General features: G+C 41.6%; 1 protein-coding gene across 1 annotated transcript in view; it reads left to right on the forward strand.

Moving 5' to 3' along the window:
* Nucleotides 1-16567, forward strand: part of LOC126336939 (rootletin) — a 409210-nt gene that overhangs the window by 143313 nt on the left and 249330 nt on the right. Inside the window, exon 2 of the mRNA XM_050001116.1 lies at nucleotides 15994-16083. Coding sequence (XP_049857073.1) covers nucleotides 15994-16083 — 90 coding nt within the window. The remainder of the gene's footprint in view (nucleotides 1-15993; nucleotides 16084-16567) is intronic.

The following is a 16567-nucleotide window of genomic DNA, read 5'->3' on the forward strand; positions in this document are numbered from 1 at the left end:
GTTCTGACATTCGCTCTTGGTATACACCGTCCATACAAAAAGTTCAAAGACTGATTTTATTTGTCAGATCCTGAATTTACTGGTCGTCTGACCAAGACAGACGAACTTTTACGAAAACTCCAGTCAGTATAATTGCTGAGTAGTTGCAGAGTCGTCGCCATAAACCTAACTTTCGCCACCAGTGACGACTTATTATTGAAGAAAATTCTGGAAGCCTTGAATCAGTTTAAGTTCTCTACACAGTTCCACTTGATGTTTGTGATTGTCTGGGAGTAGCCAAATTTCACCTCAAACGTTCTCATGTTCAGTTCTTCTAATAGAATGCATTTACGTTTACCATTACTTGTTCCCAGTGTGTCACAGAGGTCTTGGATGATGTCTGCAATCTTGCAGAATCAGATCCTTACATTCTGAACATTTTCCGTTGTGATATCAGCTAACGGCTGTCCAGAACGATTTTAACATCAGTCGATGTTCGTATGTTTTTCAAGCACTTAAACTAGTCTGAAGCCTGTGTCTGGCTTAACAGCTTTGTCTTCAAAACGTTGGTTTATTATTTGGAGTGCTTCTGCAGCTGTTTTACCAATTTTAAAACAAACCTTTATACAGATACCCTTCTCTTTCAGGTGAGCCATCGCATAAGTCGCAAACTTACGGAAAAACGACAATGGAAATACCCTCACCAACTACTGTACTAAAGAAACCGCTCAGCACGCAGGCACTTGCCACAGTAATCCAATAAGGCTGTATAGGGAGACACCTAGCGGTATTTCAGAGTAGTTGTAACGCAGAATTCAAATTTCGGAAATTTTGGGTACCACCTAGTAACATTACACGCTTCCTTCATGGGGAAAGAAGATAAAAGTATGTAATGTCTCATCGAGTCATTAATGACATAGCATTAGCAGTTGGTCATGCATAGTTTTAGGAAGCACCGTGAAATTTGCTTCGTATTATTTACGCAAAACACAGCAGTCTTGAATAAACATTGTCAGAGAGGGAGGTGAACACCTCACCTTTCGATGAGTCCCGTAACTTCATCACTGCACCATCCCAATAGTTTTTATTCAGGGAGTCACAGTTCTGGCAAATAGCGGTGTAGGTGGGAGAAAGTGTGTGCTTGCTGACACGTGCTGCCAACAGCAATCGAGGTCAGCGCCCCTCTGATGTTATATGGAGTACTGTAGGTGGAAGGGGGGCGGGGGGAGGGGGAAGGGTTTCGCTTTGTACCAGGCTGCACGCTAGGCTGCGCCTGCCTCTGGCTAGCCATACGCTGAAAATATCGCGCCGTCATAACCTCAGAGGTGCCAGGGTTTCACGTCTAACAGTTGGGGGAGGGGGTACTGTGTATTAAAAGCCCATGTCCGTCTCACACAAAGTTTCCCATCCACCAAGAGCTTAACGTCAGCACCAGTGTTCTTCCGAAAACAACAGATCCGTTTCAAATTTCTGAAAGTATTCTTTCAATGGAGATTTGACAGCGATCGACGTAAAATATTAATATTCATTAAAACAGTTGCTATTGCAAAAAATTGTTGTTATGGTTGGCAACTGCTTTCGGTCTATAATTTACACCATCTGCAGGCCGTAAACACTACAATACGATAATAATACATATTCAGAGAGATTTCTCTACAGAGAGATGGTAACATGTCTAATACGTCTAGGATAAAATCTACAGTAATAACAAAATAAGACGTTATGGCCTGATGGAGGTAGACGGGGCAAGATACGTATGAACACAGACGACAATTGCTGAATAAGACATAGGAGTGAGGAAGAAAACGTGTATCTGTTATAAATCACAGTGATTGAGAAGTCACAGACATCATAATAAACTCTACAGAATCTGGTCGTGATTTCAGTTACAACTATGAGTCGCAAGTAGCATTTAACATTCCACCCAGTGTGCCATCTGTTGGCCGAATTTCGTACTTTTCGTCTAGCAATAATTTCAGTAACAAGGCACAAGTAGCAACTAAAAAGAGCAATTACTACTCAACGCCGTGTGCCATGTGACAGCCAACGTTCGTACTACTGTTTTTCTTTTTGACACGCTATCGAGTCTAACTGCGATTTTTGTGACAAGCCAGCGGGGGTGGCCAAGCGGTTCTAGGCGCTACAGTCTGGAACCGCACGACCGTAACGGATGCAGGTTCGAATCTTGCCTCAAGCATGGATGTGTGTGATGTTCTTAGGTTCTACATCTACATCTACATCTACCTCCATACTCCGCAAGCCACCTGACGGTGTGTGGCGGAGGGTACCCTGAGTACCTCTCTCGGTTCTCCCCTCTATTCCAGTCTCGTATTGCTCATGGAAAGAAGGACTGTCGGTATGCTTCTGTGTGGGCTCTAATCTCTCTGATTTTATCCTCATGGTCTCTTCGCGAGGTATACGAAGGAGGGAGCAATATACTGCTTGACTCTTCGGTGAAGGTATGTTCTCGGAGCTTTAACAAAAGCCCGTACCGAGCTACTGAGCGTCTCTCCTGCAGAGTCTTCCACTGGAGTTTATCTATCATTTCCGTAACGCTTTCGCGATTACTAAATGATCCTGTAACGAAGCGCGCTGCTCTTCGTTGGATCTTCTCTATCTCTTCTATCAACCCTACCTGGTACGGATCCCACACCGCAGAGCAGTATTCGAGCAGTGGGCGAACAAGCGTACTGTAACCTACTTCCTTTGTTTTCGGATTTCACTTCCTTAGGATTCTTCCAATGAATCTCAGTCTGGCATCTGCTTTACCGACGGTCAACTTTATATGATCATTCCATTTTAAATCACTCCTAATGCGTACTCCCAGATAATTTATGGAATTAACTGCTTCCAGTTGCTGACCTGCTATTTTGTAGCTAAATGATAAAGGATCTATCTTTTTATGTATTCGCAGCACATTACACTTGTCTACATTGAGATTCAATTGCCAATCCCTGCACCATGTGTCAATTTGCTGCAGATCCTCCTGCATTTCAGTACAATTTTCCATTGTTACAACCTCTCGATACACCACAGCATCATCTGCAAAAAGCCTCAGTGAACTACCGATGTCATCCACTAGGTCATTTATGTATATTGTGAATAGCAACGGTCTTATGACACTCCCCTGCGGCACACCTGAAATCACTCTTACTTCGGGAGACTTCTCTCCATTGAGAATGACATGCTGCGTTCTGTTATCTAGGAACTCTTCAATCCAATCACACAATTGGTCTGATAGTCCATATGCTCTTACTTTGTTCATTAAACGACTGTGGGGAACTGTATCGAACGCCTTGCGGAAGTCAAGAAACACGGCATCTATCTGTGAACCCGTGTCTATGGCCCTCTGAGTCTCGTGGACGAATAGCGCGAGCTGGGTTTCACACGACCGTCTTTTTCGAAACCCATGCTAATTCCTACAGAGCAGATTTCTAATCTCCAGAAAAGTCATTATACTCGAACATAATACGTGTTCCAAAATTCTACAACTGATCGACGTTAGAGATATAGGTCTATAGTTCTGCACATCTGTTCGACGTCCCTTCTTGAAAACGGGGATGACCTGTGCCCTTTTCCAATCCTTTGGAACGCTTCGCTCTTCTGGAGACCTACGGTAGACCGCTGCAAGAAGGGGGGCAAGTTCCTTCGCGTACTCTGTGTAAAATCGAACTGGTATCTCATCAGGTCCAGCGGCCTTTCCTCTTTTGAGCGATTTTAATTTGTTTCTCTATCCCTCTGTCGTCTATTTCGATACCTACCATTTTGTCATCTGTGCGACAATCTAGAGAAGGAACTACAGTGCAGTCTTCCTCTGTGAAACAGCTTTGGAAGAAGACATATAGTATTTCGGCTTTTTGTCTGTCATCCTCTGTTTCAGTACCATTTTGGTCACAGAGTGTCTGGACATTTTGTTTTGATCCACCAACCGCTTTGACATAAGACCAAAATTTCTTAGGATTTTCTGCCAAGTCAGTACATAGAACTTTACTTTCGAATTCATTGAACGCCTCTCGCATAGCCCTCCTCACACTACATTTCGCTTCGCGTAATTTTTGTTTGTCTGCAAGGTTTTGGCTATTTTTGTGTTTGCTGTGAAGTTCCCTTTGCTTCCGCAGCAGTTTTCTAACTCGGTTGTTGTACCACGGTGGCTCTTTTCCATGTCTTAAGATCTTGCTTGGCACATACTCATCTAACGCATATTGTACGATTGGTTTAGGTTACGTTGGTTAGGTTTAAGTAGTTCTAAGTTCTAGGGGACTAATGACCTCAGCAGTCAAGTCCCATAGTGCTCAGAGGCATTTGAACCATCTTTTTGTGACAAGCCACAACTAAAAGTTGCAAGTAGCAATAAGAGTACAATTAACATTAGATGTCGCATGCAATCTGTTGACCTACGTCTGTACTTCTTTCTAAGAACCTTGTATCTCACGATATGGATGTATTACACACGTATGTTAGAAGGAATGAACCAAGAAGCTAATTTGCTCTGAGAAAAATTTTGTACCTGGTTGAGAACTGGTGCAGCCGAGGAATGTGAGGGCCAAATAAGATGTGCGCGTATAGCGTAGCCTGGATTTTCATGCTATTCATTATAAAAGCTAAAACTGCAGGGTAATCGCAACAAACAGATAATGGATAAGGCTCCGATGAGTATTTTGATGTGTATTACACACATAAATGACTAAAACTGCAATCTGGTGTCTACTATGTAACTCCTACCAAATGTTTAACAACCGTATTCACAAGACGGATATTTTTTCCCACAGTAAAATACACAGTTATACTTTTGTCTGTATTTATAAATATTGCATTAATGCTATTCCCCATGTCAACCTTTAATTGTAAGATCAGCACTTTCCACTTCTTCCACTTGACATCGTCAACCTTAAAACACGCAACCTTCCAATGTAACCCAGACCTTGGGCTACGCTACAGATCAGTCTATCACCACAACCAATATCCAAGGCAGGAGGGGATGGATGGAGCAATACCACACTCTAGAAAGTCTTTATCGCTAAACACGGCAGAAAATTTTGAGGCACGGGATGCTTTTACAAGGCGAGTATGAAATTTTCATTAGTGACTCACTGTATAGGTCACATGTATTTATCCTCCCTTTCAAATCACGTATTGACCTCTATGGCACACCGGACCAATACTTATTTTGCACGCATATGTTAGCAGTTACGGTTCTTTTATGCTGTGAATTCTTCAAGAGTCGTTCTGAATCTTCACGATTATCTCTTCTAGATGTGTACGGGCACACAGAGCAGCCAGTAATCGAATGGGAACTGCAACTGGAAAATAATGAAAATATTACACTTTTATACTGCTACTAATTACTAACAATGTAATTTACATTATACAACCACTAATATTTCTGATAATGAATGCAATTGAGTTGGGGAGGTTCATACTTTGCATAAACGATGCACCTATGTTCATTCACAGACTTAGAACTAACTCTGCTTCTGAGGAAGACGGTGTAAACAAAATGTGGCAACTTCTCCAGTTCTGCTGTCACTGATATTTTCAATTATACCCATATCGAATGACTGACAGTATGGTTCGGGTACTTGTCAACGTAATAATGTGGTTAGAATCCGTATTCTAAACATGAACTCTAATGGTACTGCGTGGTAATTTGTGTTATGCTGCTCAACATCACACCATCAATATTTTCACCCTATTCCATTCATATAAAACTAAAGCCAAAGGAAGAACATTCGTGGAACATATAACTGACTGTTTTGTTGAGATGTAATTTTGTCTGTGGCAACCGTATCTTTCGTGTATTTTGTAACAACTGAGGAAGAATTACTGAAAATATTAATAATACCATTTCACGTAACTTTTTGTCAGTTGGGTTACTGAAACGTTAACCTTAGGCCCTGACTAATAATCGCCTATACACAGTTCACTTCTTACTTCCGACTAATAACAGTGTATTATCTACGGCGATATCGGAAAATCACAGTTTAGCCCATACCTAATAAGACATGACGTCGATGGTGGTCCTCGCTGGAACGTACTATCGATACCGGCAAGCCACTGCTATGGTAACCAATACAGCCATGTCTGCTACGACTACTTACGAGTTCTTGCAGATGCCCGTGGAGGGCAGATGATACACAAAACCGACCAAATCCTGTCTTTTATTGTGTTTCGTTATTTTAAGTAGGTTATGACAGGATATGTTGTGAGCTATTATGTAAGTAATTTTTGTATAAATTTTTGCATGTTTTCTTCTAAACTTCGACAGTACTATTTAATGTAACGTGCCACGCGTAATGAGGACAGGACTGATTGTCACTGATGTAACACCGTATGCGGTGGGCAGGGCTTAAGTATACATTCTAGAATAATGCTGCCTTATTCACCAGCAGTCATCCGTGTTGTTAGACTCTTCTCCAACCACAGCCATCAGCCTCCATCATGGGTACAACGTCTTATTCTGTTACTATTTTACTTTTTACCCTAGATGTTTTTAGCTACGTTATCATCTCTACATCTACATCTACATGACTACTCTGCAATTCACATTTAAGTGCTTGGCAGAGGGTTCATCGAACCACAATCATACTATCTCTCTACTATTCCACTCCCGAACAGCGAGCGGGAAAAACGAACACCTAAACCTTTCTGTTCGAGCTCTGATTTCTCTTATTTTATTTTGATGATCATTCCTACCTATGTAGGTTGGGCTGAACAAAATATTTTCGCATTCGGAAGAGAAAGTTGGTGACTGAAATTTCGTAAAAAGGTCTCGCTGCGACGAAAAACGTCTATGCTGTAATGACTTCCATCCCAACTCGTGTATCATATCTGCCACACTCTCTCCCCTATAACGTGATAATGCAAAACGAGCTGCCCTTTTTTGCACCCTTTCGATGTCCTCCGTCAATCCCACCTGGTAAGGATCCCACACCACGCAGCAATATTCTAACAGAGGACGAACGAGTGTAGTGTAAGCTGTCTCTTTAGTGGACTTGTTGCATCTTCTAAGTGTCCTGCCAATGAAACGCAACCTTTGGCTCGCCTTCCCGACAATATTATCTATGTGGTCCTTCCAACTGAAGTTGTTCGTAATTTTAACACCCAGGTACTTAGTTGAATTGACAGCCTTGAGAATTGTACTATTTATCGAGTAATCGAATTCCAACGGATTTCTTTTGGAACTCACGTGGATCATCTCACACTTTTCGTTATTTAGCGTCAACTGCCACCTGACACACCATACAGCAATCTTTTCTAAATCGCTTTGCAACTGATACTGGTCTTCGGATGACCTTACTAGACGGTAAATTACAGCAGCATCTGCGAACAATCTAAGAGAACTGCTCAGATTGTCACCCAGGTCATTTATATAGATCAGGAACAGCAGAGGTCCCAGGACGCTTCCCTGGGGAACACCTGATATCACTTCAGTTTTACTCGATGATTTGCCGTCTATTACTACGAACTGCGACCTTCCTGACAGGAAATCACGAATCCAGTCGCACAACTGAGACGATACCCCATAGCTCCGCAGCTTGATTAGAAGTCGCTTGTGAGGAACGGTGTCAAAAGCTTTCCGGAAATCTAGAAATACGGAATCAACTTGAGATCCCCTGTCGATAGCGGCCATTACTTCGTGCGAATAAAGAGCTAGCTGCGTTGCACAAGAGCGATGTTTTCTGAAGCCATACTGATTACGTGTCAATAGATCGTTCCCTTCGAGGTGATTCATAATGTTTGAATACAGTATATGCTCCAAAACCCTACTGCAAACCGACGTCAATGATATAGGTCTGTAGTTAAATGGATTACTCCTACTACCCTTCTTGAACACTGGTGCGACCTGCGCAATTTTCCAATCTGTAGGTACAGATCTACCGGTGAGCGAGCGGTTGTATATGAGTGCTAAGTAGGGAGCTATAGTATCAGCGTAATCTGAAGGGAACCTAATCGGTATACAATCTGGACCTGAAGACTTGCCCGTATCAAGCGATTTGAGTAGCTTCGCAACCCCTAAGGTATCTACTTCTAAGAAACTCATGCTAGCAGATGTTCGTGTTTCAAATTCTGGAATATTCCATTCGTCTTCCCTGGTGAAGGAATTTCGGAAAACTGCGTTCAATAACTCCGCTTTAGCGGCACAGTCGTCGATAACAGTACCATCGGCACTGCGCAGCGAAGGTATTGACTGCGTCTTGCCGCTTGTGTACTTTACATACGACCAGAATTTCTTCGGATTTTCTACCAAATTTCGAGACAATGTTTAGTTGTGGAACCTATTAAAGGCAGCTCGCATCGAAGTACGTGCCAAATTTCGCGCGTCTGTAAATTTTAGCCCATCTTCGGGACTTTGCGTTCTTCTGAACTTCGCATGCTTTTTCCGTTGCCTCTGCAACAGCGTTCGGACCTTTTTTGTGTACCACGGGGGATCCGTTCCATCTCTTACCAATTTATGAGGTATGAATATCTCAATTGCTGTTGCTACTATATCTTTGAATTTGAGCCACATCTCGTCTACATTCGCATAGTCAGTTCGGAAGGAATGGAAATTGTCTTTTAGGAAGGCTTCTAGTGACACTTTATCCGCTTTTTTAAATAAAATTATTTTGCGTTTGTTTCTGATGGATTTGGAAGAAATGGTATTGAGCCTAGCTACAACGACCTTGTGATCACTAATCCCTGTATCAGTCATGATGCTCTCTATCATCTCTGGATTGTTTGTGGCTAAGAGGTCAAGTGTGTTTTCGCAACCATTTACAATTCGCGTGGGTTCATGGACTAACTGCTCGAAATAATTTCTGCCTACCACCGGTTTTGAACAAGTATTTTTGCCAACATACCGAGGGTAGGTTGAAGTCCCCACCAACTATAACCGTATGAGTGGGGTATTTATTTGTTACGAGACTCAAACTTTCTCTGAACTGTTCTGCAACTGTATCATCGGAGTCTGGGGGTCGGTAGAAGGAGCCAATTATTAACTTAATTCGGCTGTTAAGTATAACCTCCACCCATACCAATTCGCACGGAGTATCTACTTCGACTTCACTACAAGATAAACCACTACTGACAGACACAAACACTCCACCACCAATTCTGCCTAATCTATCTTTCCTGAACACCGTCTGAGACTTCGTAAAAATTTCTGCAGAACTTATTTCAAGCTTTAGCCAGCTTTCTGTACCTATAACGATATCAGCTTCTGTGCTTTCTATTAGCGCTTGAAGCTCAGGGACTTTTCCAGCGCAACTACAACAATTTACAACTATAATTCCGACTGTTCCTTGATCCAAGCACGTCCTGTAATTGCCAAGCACCCTTTGACATTGCAACCCATCCCGCACTTTTCCGAGGCCTTCTAACCTAAAAAACCGCCCAGTCCACGCCACACAGCCTCCGCTACCCGTGTAGCCGCCAGCTGAGTGTAGTGAACTCCTGACCTATTCAGCGGAACCCAAAACCCCACCACCCTATGGCGCAAGTCAAGGAATCTGCAGCCAATACCGTCGCAAAACCGTCTGAGCCTCTGATTCAGACCCTCCACCCGGCTCTGCACCAAAGGTCCGCAGTCGGTTCTGTCAACGATGCTGCAGATGGTGAGCTCTGCCTTCATCTCGTAAGCAAGACCGGCAGCCTTCACCAAATCAGATAGCCGCTGGAATCCAGAGAGAATTTCCTCAGATCCAAAGCGACACACGTCATTAGTGCCGACATGTGCCACCACCTGCAGCTGGCTGCACCCTGTGCTCTTCATGGCATCCGGAAGGACCCTTTCCACATCAGGAATGACTCCTCCCGGAATGCACACGGAGTGCACACTGGATTTCTTCCCCTCCTTAGCCGCCGTATCCCTAAGGGGCCCCATTACGCACCTAACATTGGAGCTCCCAACTACCAGTAAGCCCACCCTCTGCGATTGCCCGGACCTTGAAGGCTGAGAATGATCCTCTGAAACAGGGCAGGCAGCTGCATCTGGCTCAGCCAGAGACAGTGCCTGAAACCGGTTTGTTAGACGCACCGGGGAGGCTTTCTGATCAGCCTCCAGGGACGCCTTTCGCTGCCTGCCACGCCTTGGAACGACCTCCCAATCAACCACAGGCGAGGGCTCAGCCCCACTGCGGGCAGCAACCGGGGCAACCACAGCGGCAGACCGATCTGGGGACAGACGGGACGAGGTTGACATCCCCGTGATACCCGAGTCCGGCTCCCCACAGTGGTGCCCATTGGCAACAGCCTCAAGCTGCGCGACCGAAGTCAGCGCCGATTGCAGCTGTGAGCGAAGGGATGCCAAGTCAGCCCTCATCCGAACACAGCAATCGCAGTCCCTGTCCATTCTAATCGATGTTGAACAACAGTTACTGAAACACGAGTCCGTGCCTAGATAACGCAAGCGAAACACGCAAAGAATGTATCAACTAACCTGTACAAATGCCTAACGACTGCGCTACAATCTGCTGAATTTACGATTACAGTAACTAAAACTCGAAATTGCACCTCCTATACGAAACTCACACGCAATTTAAATAAGAATCTACCAAGTAAACACTAAAGCGCGATGCTACAACTGTCAAATACTATAATACGCCCGAAATATATGAATTAAACAATGCAAGTACCCAAAAACACGCAAAGAAATTAATTAAACTATCTAACAAATAAGTAAGCTAGGGTTATACGACTTGCTGCTGCAGCTGCTTATCCAACGGCGGCAGGGAGCACAATCTCTGTATAAAAATCCTCCTGAATACGTATTATTATTATTTTGCAGTGCTTCTGAAGGTGGTCGAAATTATACATCGAAACCGGTACCAATCATAATAAACATTTTCTGCGATCGAAACTGTTTTACTGGATTTAAACAATAAATCATGTCTTTCAGATGTCGAGAACACGCAATCTATTGGTATTTTATATTTGAAATATGAGTCATGGATATCTATAAAAGTGCGTTGGTTTCTCTGCCAAATTTAAATGAAAAGTTATTATTTGCCCTGCAGAGAGAGCACTTGTACAAATTTTTGTCACTACTTACTCGAACAACTGCTGTGTTACGTATCGTGTGCAGACTTTTTAGAATGTAAAAGCAAACGCATTACCGTTGGCATGAAATAAAAAGGTTCATTAATACCCTCTTAGACGTAAGATAGTTTGTTTTTTGTATGCGAATTGAAGACTATCTTCTCATACCAGCACATAAATTCCATACCACGTAATCACACTATCCGCACACTCCAAGAACACATGCGGCGCATTGGCTGATACGAGGAGCAGAATGAATATAACTCGTTAGACGCTATACGACTTAGAACCAATATCAACTTCTTTCGTTTCGTTACCAACCTTAGCCAAGCACTCAATGCATTGTACATTGGCACAGTTGTCATTCAGTGTTGTCTTCATTGTGCAGAGTTCTATTTCACGTGTCGTTAAGTCCACGTGTCACGTTAGCTTTCGTGCACAAAAACACACGATATGCTATACTCAGTGCTGCCTGTTAATGCTGTTCGGCCTTACACGAACGTGTCATCAACTATGAGTGTAAAGTTTCTAAAATGTGTGGAGAGATTACTCAATTTAAAGTTGCTTCATTACTCGAAGGGCATATACCTATATCTCTTTAGGTCCATTATTGTGAGAGTTTTAATGCTCACACGTTACTTCCGGAAGAAATGCATCTTTCTACACATCAGCATTTTCTCCCTTTTTTATTTTTTTCACTAAATGGCATACGGAAAAATGTAGAGCACAGTTAATAGTTTCCCGCTCACAGAGAATTAATGTTAATCAAAAATGTTCTAATATTGAAGAGACAGAGTGCTAACAATTCCAATGTAGTGAGTAACTTTAATATTCAGACAAAAAAAAAACAACAAAATAAATAACCAAGTTTTATATTAAGTTGTATGTCTTTTAAATAACAGCATAAACTGTATTAAGATAACTTACAACAGTTCTTTACTAATACGATCCAAATAAAACTTGGGCCAATTTTTACGACACTTTTCAGAACAAATTATTTCAAGACAATTTTTTGTGAAAAATTTGTGTTTCAGTATATTTTCAGGTAGTCATTCTGTTGCATCACTTCATTCAAACGCTCCGGCATACTGCTAATGATCTTTTTTAAATAGTTGGTACATAGACCGTCCCATACCTCATTTAACTCACCCTTCAAAGTTCCTTTGGAAGCTGCTATTGGTTTTTATAATACGTCGCTCTGGTTCTTCTCGCACTTTCTCAATAAGATTGAAGTCTGGTGATTAACGGGGTGGTTGTAAGACTTTCGGGCAGTTGTAAACAAATATTCCTGCACAATGCATGTCTTATGTTTCGGCTTATTGAGGACGTCTTTTACATCCCCACTTCACTTCAGAACCTTTGCATCAATCTGGTTCAGATAGACGTGTTTGTCCATAATACTGTCGCCCAGTCCAGATGTTGGTATACAGCCCCAGAAAAGAACACTATCACCTCAATGCTTTACATATTTTACTAAATTCTTCATTCTTCTGACGTCACACCATCCTTCGTCCATCCAATTTTACTTTTCTCGGTAAAAATGACGTGGTCCCGCCATGTTTCTTCATTCTTAATGAACTCCTTAGCAAAGTTCAGCCTCTTACTTCGATTCTGTTCATTCACATACGGTTTCATCCTAGCCACTCTTCCATTGTAGCCACTATCTTTCAATGCTCTGCGAATCGTTCCAGTCTCGTTTAGAAACTCATTTTCTAGTTTGCGTGCACTGAGTGTAGTACCCGTCTTTATTTTACTTAATAGATTCCTCTTGTCACGTGCACTCAACTTCTTTGGTTGGCCCTTTTGAGGTATAGAATCTATACAGTCCTCGTTTTTCAATTGTCTGACGATATGTGCCACAGTACGCTTACTCATGTTAAGCTTGGCAGCAGCTTGTCTATATGATTCACCTTTCACGTTACGAAAATCCCAAGTTGTCGTGTATCAAAAGTAGTATTAGTTTTACGTGGCATTTTACAGTCTGGACAGTGAGTCGCCCTTGTAAATAACACTGCCTTCTATTCAGAGTACTTGGCTTGAACGACCAAAACAAATGCTACACTGCCAACTGTCGGAGCATTTCAGTAACTTGAGAATGGTTCAAATGGCTCTGAGCACTATGGGACTTAACTTCTGAAGTCATCAGTCCCCTAGGACTTAGAACTACTTAAACCTAACTAACCTAGGGACATCACACACATCCCTGCCCGAGTCAGGATTCGAACCTGCGACCACAGCGGTCGCGCGTTTCCAGACTGTAGCGTCTAGAACAGCTCGGCTACTCCGGCCGGCACAGTAACATGAAAATCGAACAGTGTAAAATAGTATTATTTAAGAACAGTTAAATAATAGTTCATACTGTTATTTACTGGACATCTACCTTAAAATAAAACTTGATTATTTTTTATTTTTGTTTTGTTAAGAATAAAGTTATTATGCTACGAAGTAAAAATAGCATACCGCCCGAATATTAAAGTTACTGTATGTAGCGAACTTAATGCTTTTTCAGTATCTGTTAATAGTAAAATTTGATTAACAGGAGCTTGTAGCAGAATACTATAGTGCTATTTTACTCGCTTTATCTCTGAGCTTTCAAGGTACGAACTCACTGAAGTCAGAAGCCTTTGGGCACGCAGTGTACGGTCTCCGTGCCATGAGCAGATCGTGGACATCCTAGCCGCCGCCGACGCTACCACTTGAGCTGCCGACATTGGTCCACTTACCTCAGTAACATTGAGACAGCTGACGTTTGTCGCCAAGATTTCACTACTCATGTTGAGCCTGCACACAGGGCACTTTCTCTTACCGTGTCATCCCCCATCTCCCATCTGACAACAAACATTTCGCGGTGCAACCGTAGTATAAGCTTCAGGTTTCCCCAACAGTGGTGACAAACAATGTGTTCGAAAAGTAGCAGACGTAGTATCATTATTGTTAAAAGTTGCCTATTATTTTGTAGAGCGATGTTCGAGCACTAAATTAAGTGTGCAAAAATTCACAGACCAAGCTCAGACCAATAGTTATTCAGAATGCAGAATTAAATATAGCTGACATTTTTTGTTACATTTGCTTGCCCGCAGTGCTTGGGCGGGGTGGGATTTACATATCTCGATTCTTTCACCTCCTCATGACTGTTTCTGGCAGTAGAACGATGAGACTGCCTTATGACATCTCACTATAAACCTGAAACATCCTTACCAACAACTCTTCACCTGACTGATGGTGGCGTTCCCATCCATTCGCAATCAGTGTGAATTGTATCATGAAGGTTTCAATGAGATTGCTGTCTGCTATATTGCATAAAAGCTCAGTGTGAACTGAACTGATCTTAGACCACAGACACATATAGACCATGGCTGCCACGAACTCTGTCATGTACTATGTGAAGTGGAACTGACAGTCACGTTTCCTTTTCAAGGCAACAGTAGAAATATTCTCTTGTCCTTCAACTGTGGCTACACATTCAATAGTATTTACGGAAATATAAAAGAAAGTCACGATACACTTTATCATGAATAAAAAGAAAGTGTAATTAATGTTTAATTAATTTATGCAGAGACGTTTATGAAACTGGTATATCAATTTATATTTATCAATAAATTTGGAGCATTTATAAAACTATTGCATATTCTTCAACAAAAAACGTTTCTCACCTGCTGGATAAGTATATCATTCCTCAGCTTCACCCTCTAGTTCAATTCTGTCCCCTGGCTGTGGGTGGATACCATATCACATAATATATATAGCCAAAACCGGCCACTTTGGTTTAAAAGAGACAGATACATCGTCCTGTAATAAATAGTAAGCTATTTCTTTAATTTAATGCCTTCATCTCAAAAATTTGTTAGCAAAATTCTGATATATTTGAAACAACATTAGTATTGGAGCGAAACATTTCATTCTTTCACAAAATTCACATTTGCTCCATAAGCCACCTGAAACCCAGACTCAACCATCAACTGGTCTAAATGTTGGATACAGTATAATGACGCCATTTGCTATCCCATATTTTCTTATTTTTTATTTTATTTGGCTTTTGGTAGATTTTGACTACCACATAGCCACCAATCATACAAATACAACACAGTACAAACACAAGACTTATTTTTTGTCTCTATAAAATTTATTATATGACTCAAATTAACTCAGTTCTCAACATAAGAGAAATTTACTATTTCTTATTATGCTGATTTAAATACTTGTAAATTAACATTTTGTGATGAAATAAATATAAATAAACTCTTCTATGCATTTTTCCTCTTGCCATATAACACACTGGACATTCTGTATGAAAACTGTTTAGCTGCTTCTGTTAACTTTACTCTTAGTATTTTCCGCTCTTGAAAATTTTTTTGAGAATGCAGAAATTAATAATTTACATCTACAGTGAGTTCATTCCTACAATCACAAAATGGGCTGCTGCAAATTATAATTCGATGCATTTATGCAGGAAAGATTCTATGACTGAATCTTATCCTTATCAATCTCATTATCATGGGTTTGTTGTATTTGCTAAATTAGGGTTTTGATGAAATTTCTAGCTGAAGTGAGGCTTACCACTTAACTTTTGTAACTGTAGAAGCGCTCCATTATGCTTTCTACCATTTTTCAGTCTTTTCCATCACTCATAGCGTAAAATCATTCAGTGGAAGATAGAAAATTCCTATTAATGTTTCTTCTTTGGTGAGATGACTAATGTGTTTATTGGACCATTGTAGAGATTCCACAGGTGGAGAAGGTACTTATATAAACTTCGAGAAAATTACTTTATGGTAGTTTTCAATTTGACATGTGTGTGCTGTATATCTGTTCACTGTTTTAATTCCACCTTGGGAATACAATTGAGCCTGATACAACTGCTATTTTTAGATCCTAGTTTGTCCCATCTATACTCTAAGGAACCAACTTTGACTGCACGAAATGATCAGTGTTACCAACATGATAACCATCTGTGCATGTGCTAGCAGCATTGTGCAGCCCGGTGATTGGTTGTTTCAGGGCGCAGCGCGGCCAGGGGCGGCCGGCACGGACGGCGGCCGCGCAGATACGCGCAGAAGGCCACCCTCGAGGGCGCCGCGCTTGCCAGAGGTAATCTTTGCCTAGCCTTCTGCAGCCAGAGCTCTGTGGCCGCCATGTTGTGCTTGGCTAGAGACCAGGAGCCGTGCTCTCAGAGTCTATGAGTGGCTGAGCATTTAGGTTGAGTGTTTCTGAGTACTCACCAAGAATTAAAGGAACCTTCTAGAAAGAAATACATGAAACAACAACTCTTTCGTTTTCTCTCTATAATGGCATCAAACATTTCTTTCAATTAACACTTTGGCTTTAGGTTCAATTATCCACTCTAGCGTTCTTTTCTCTTCAATCCTACTTGTCTTACAACTTAATACAGGTTAATTTAGAAGAAATTGATAAATACTGAGTGATTCCAATATTGGCTGAATTTTAGATGTTTTGTATAGACTAGTAAGTTCCCTATAACAAGGAACCAAAGAAAAATTCATGAAATCTGAATGTGCTGAATTGGCTAGAACTAATACATGGAAGAATAGTACCACAAAGTCCACTCTAGTTA

Source organism: Schistocerca gregaria, chromosome 2, assembly GCF_023897955.1.
Source record: "Schistocerca gregaria isolate iqSchGreg1 chromosome 2, iqSchGreg1.2, whole genome shotgun sequence".
NCBI lineage: Eukaryota > Metazoa > Arthropoda > Insecta > Orthoptera > Acrididae > Schistocerca > Schistocerca gregaria.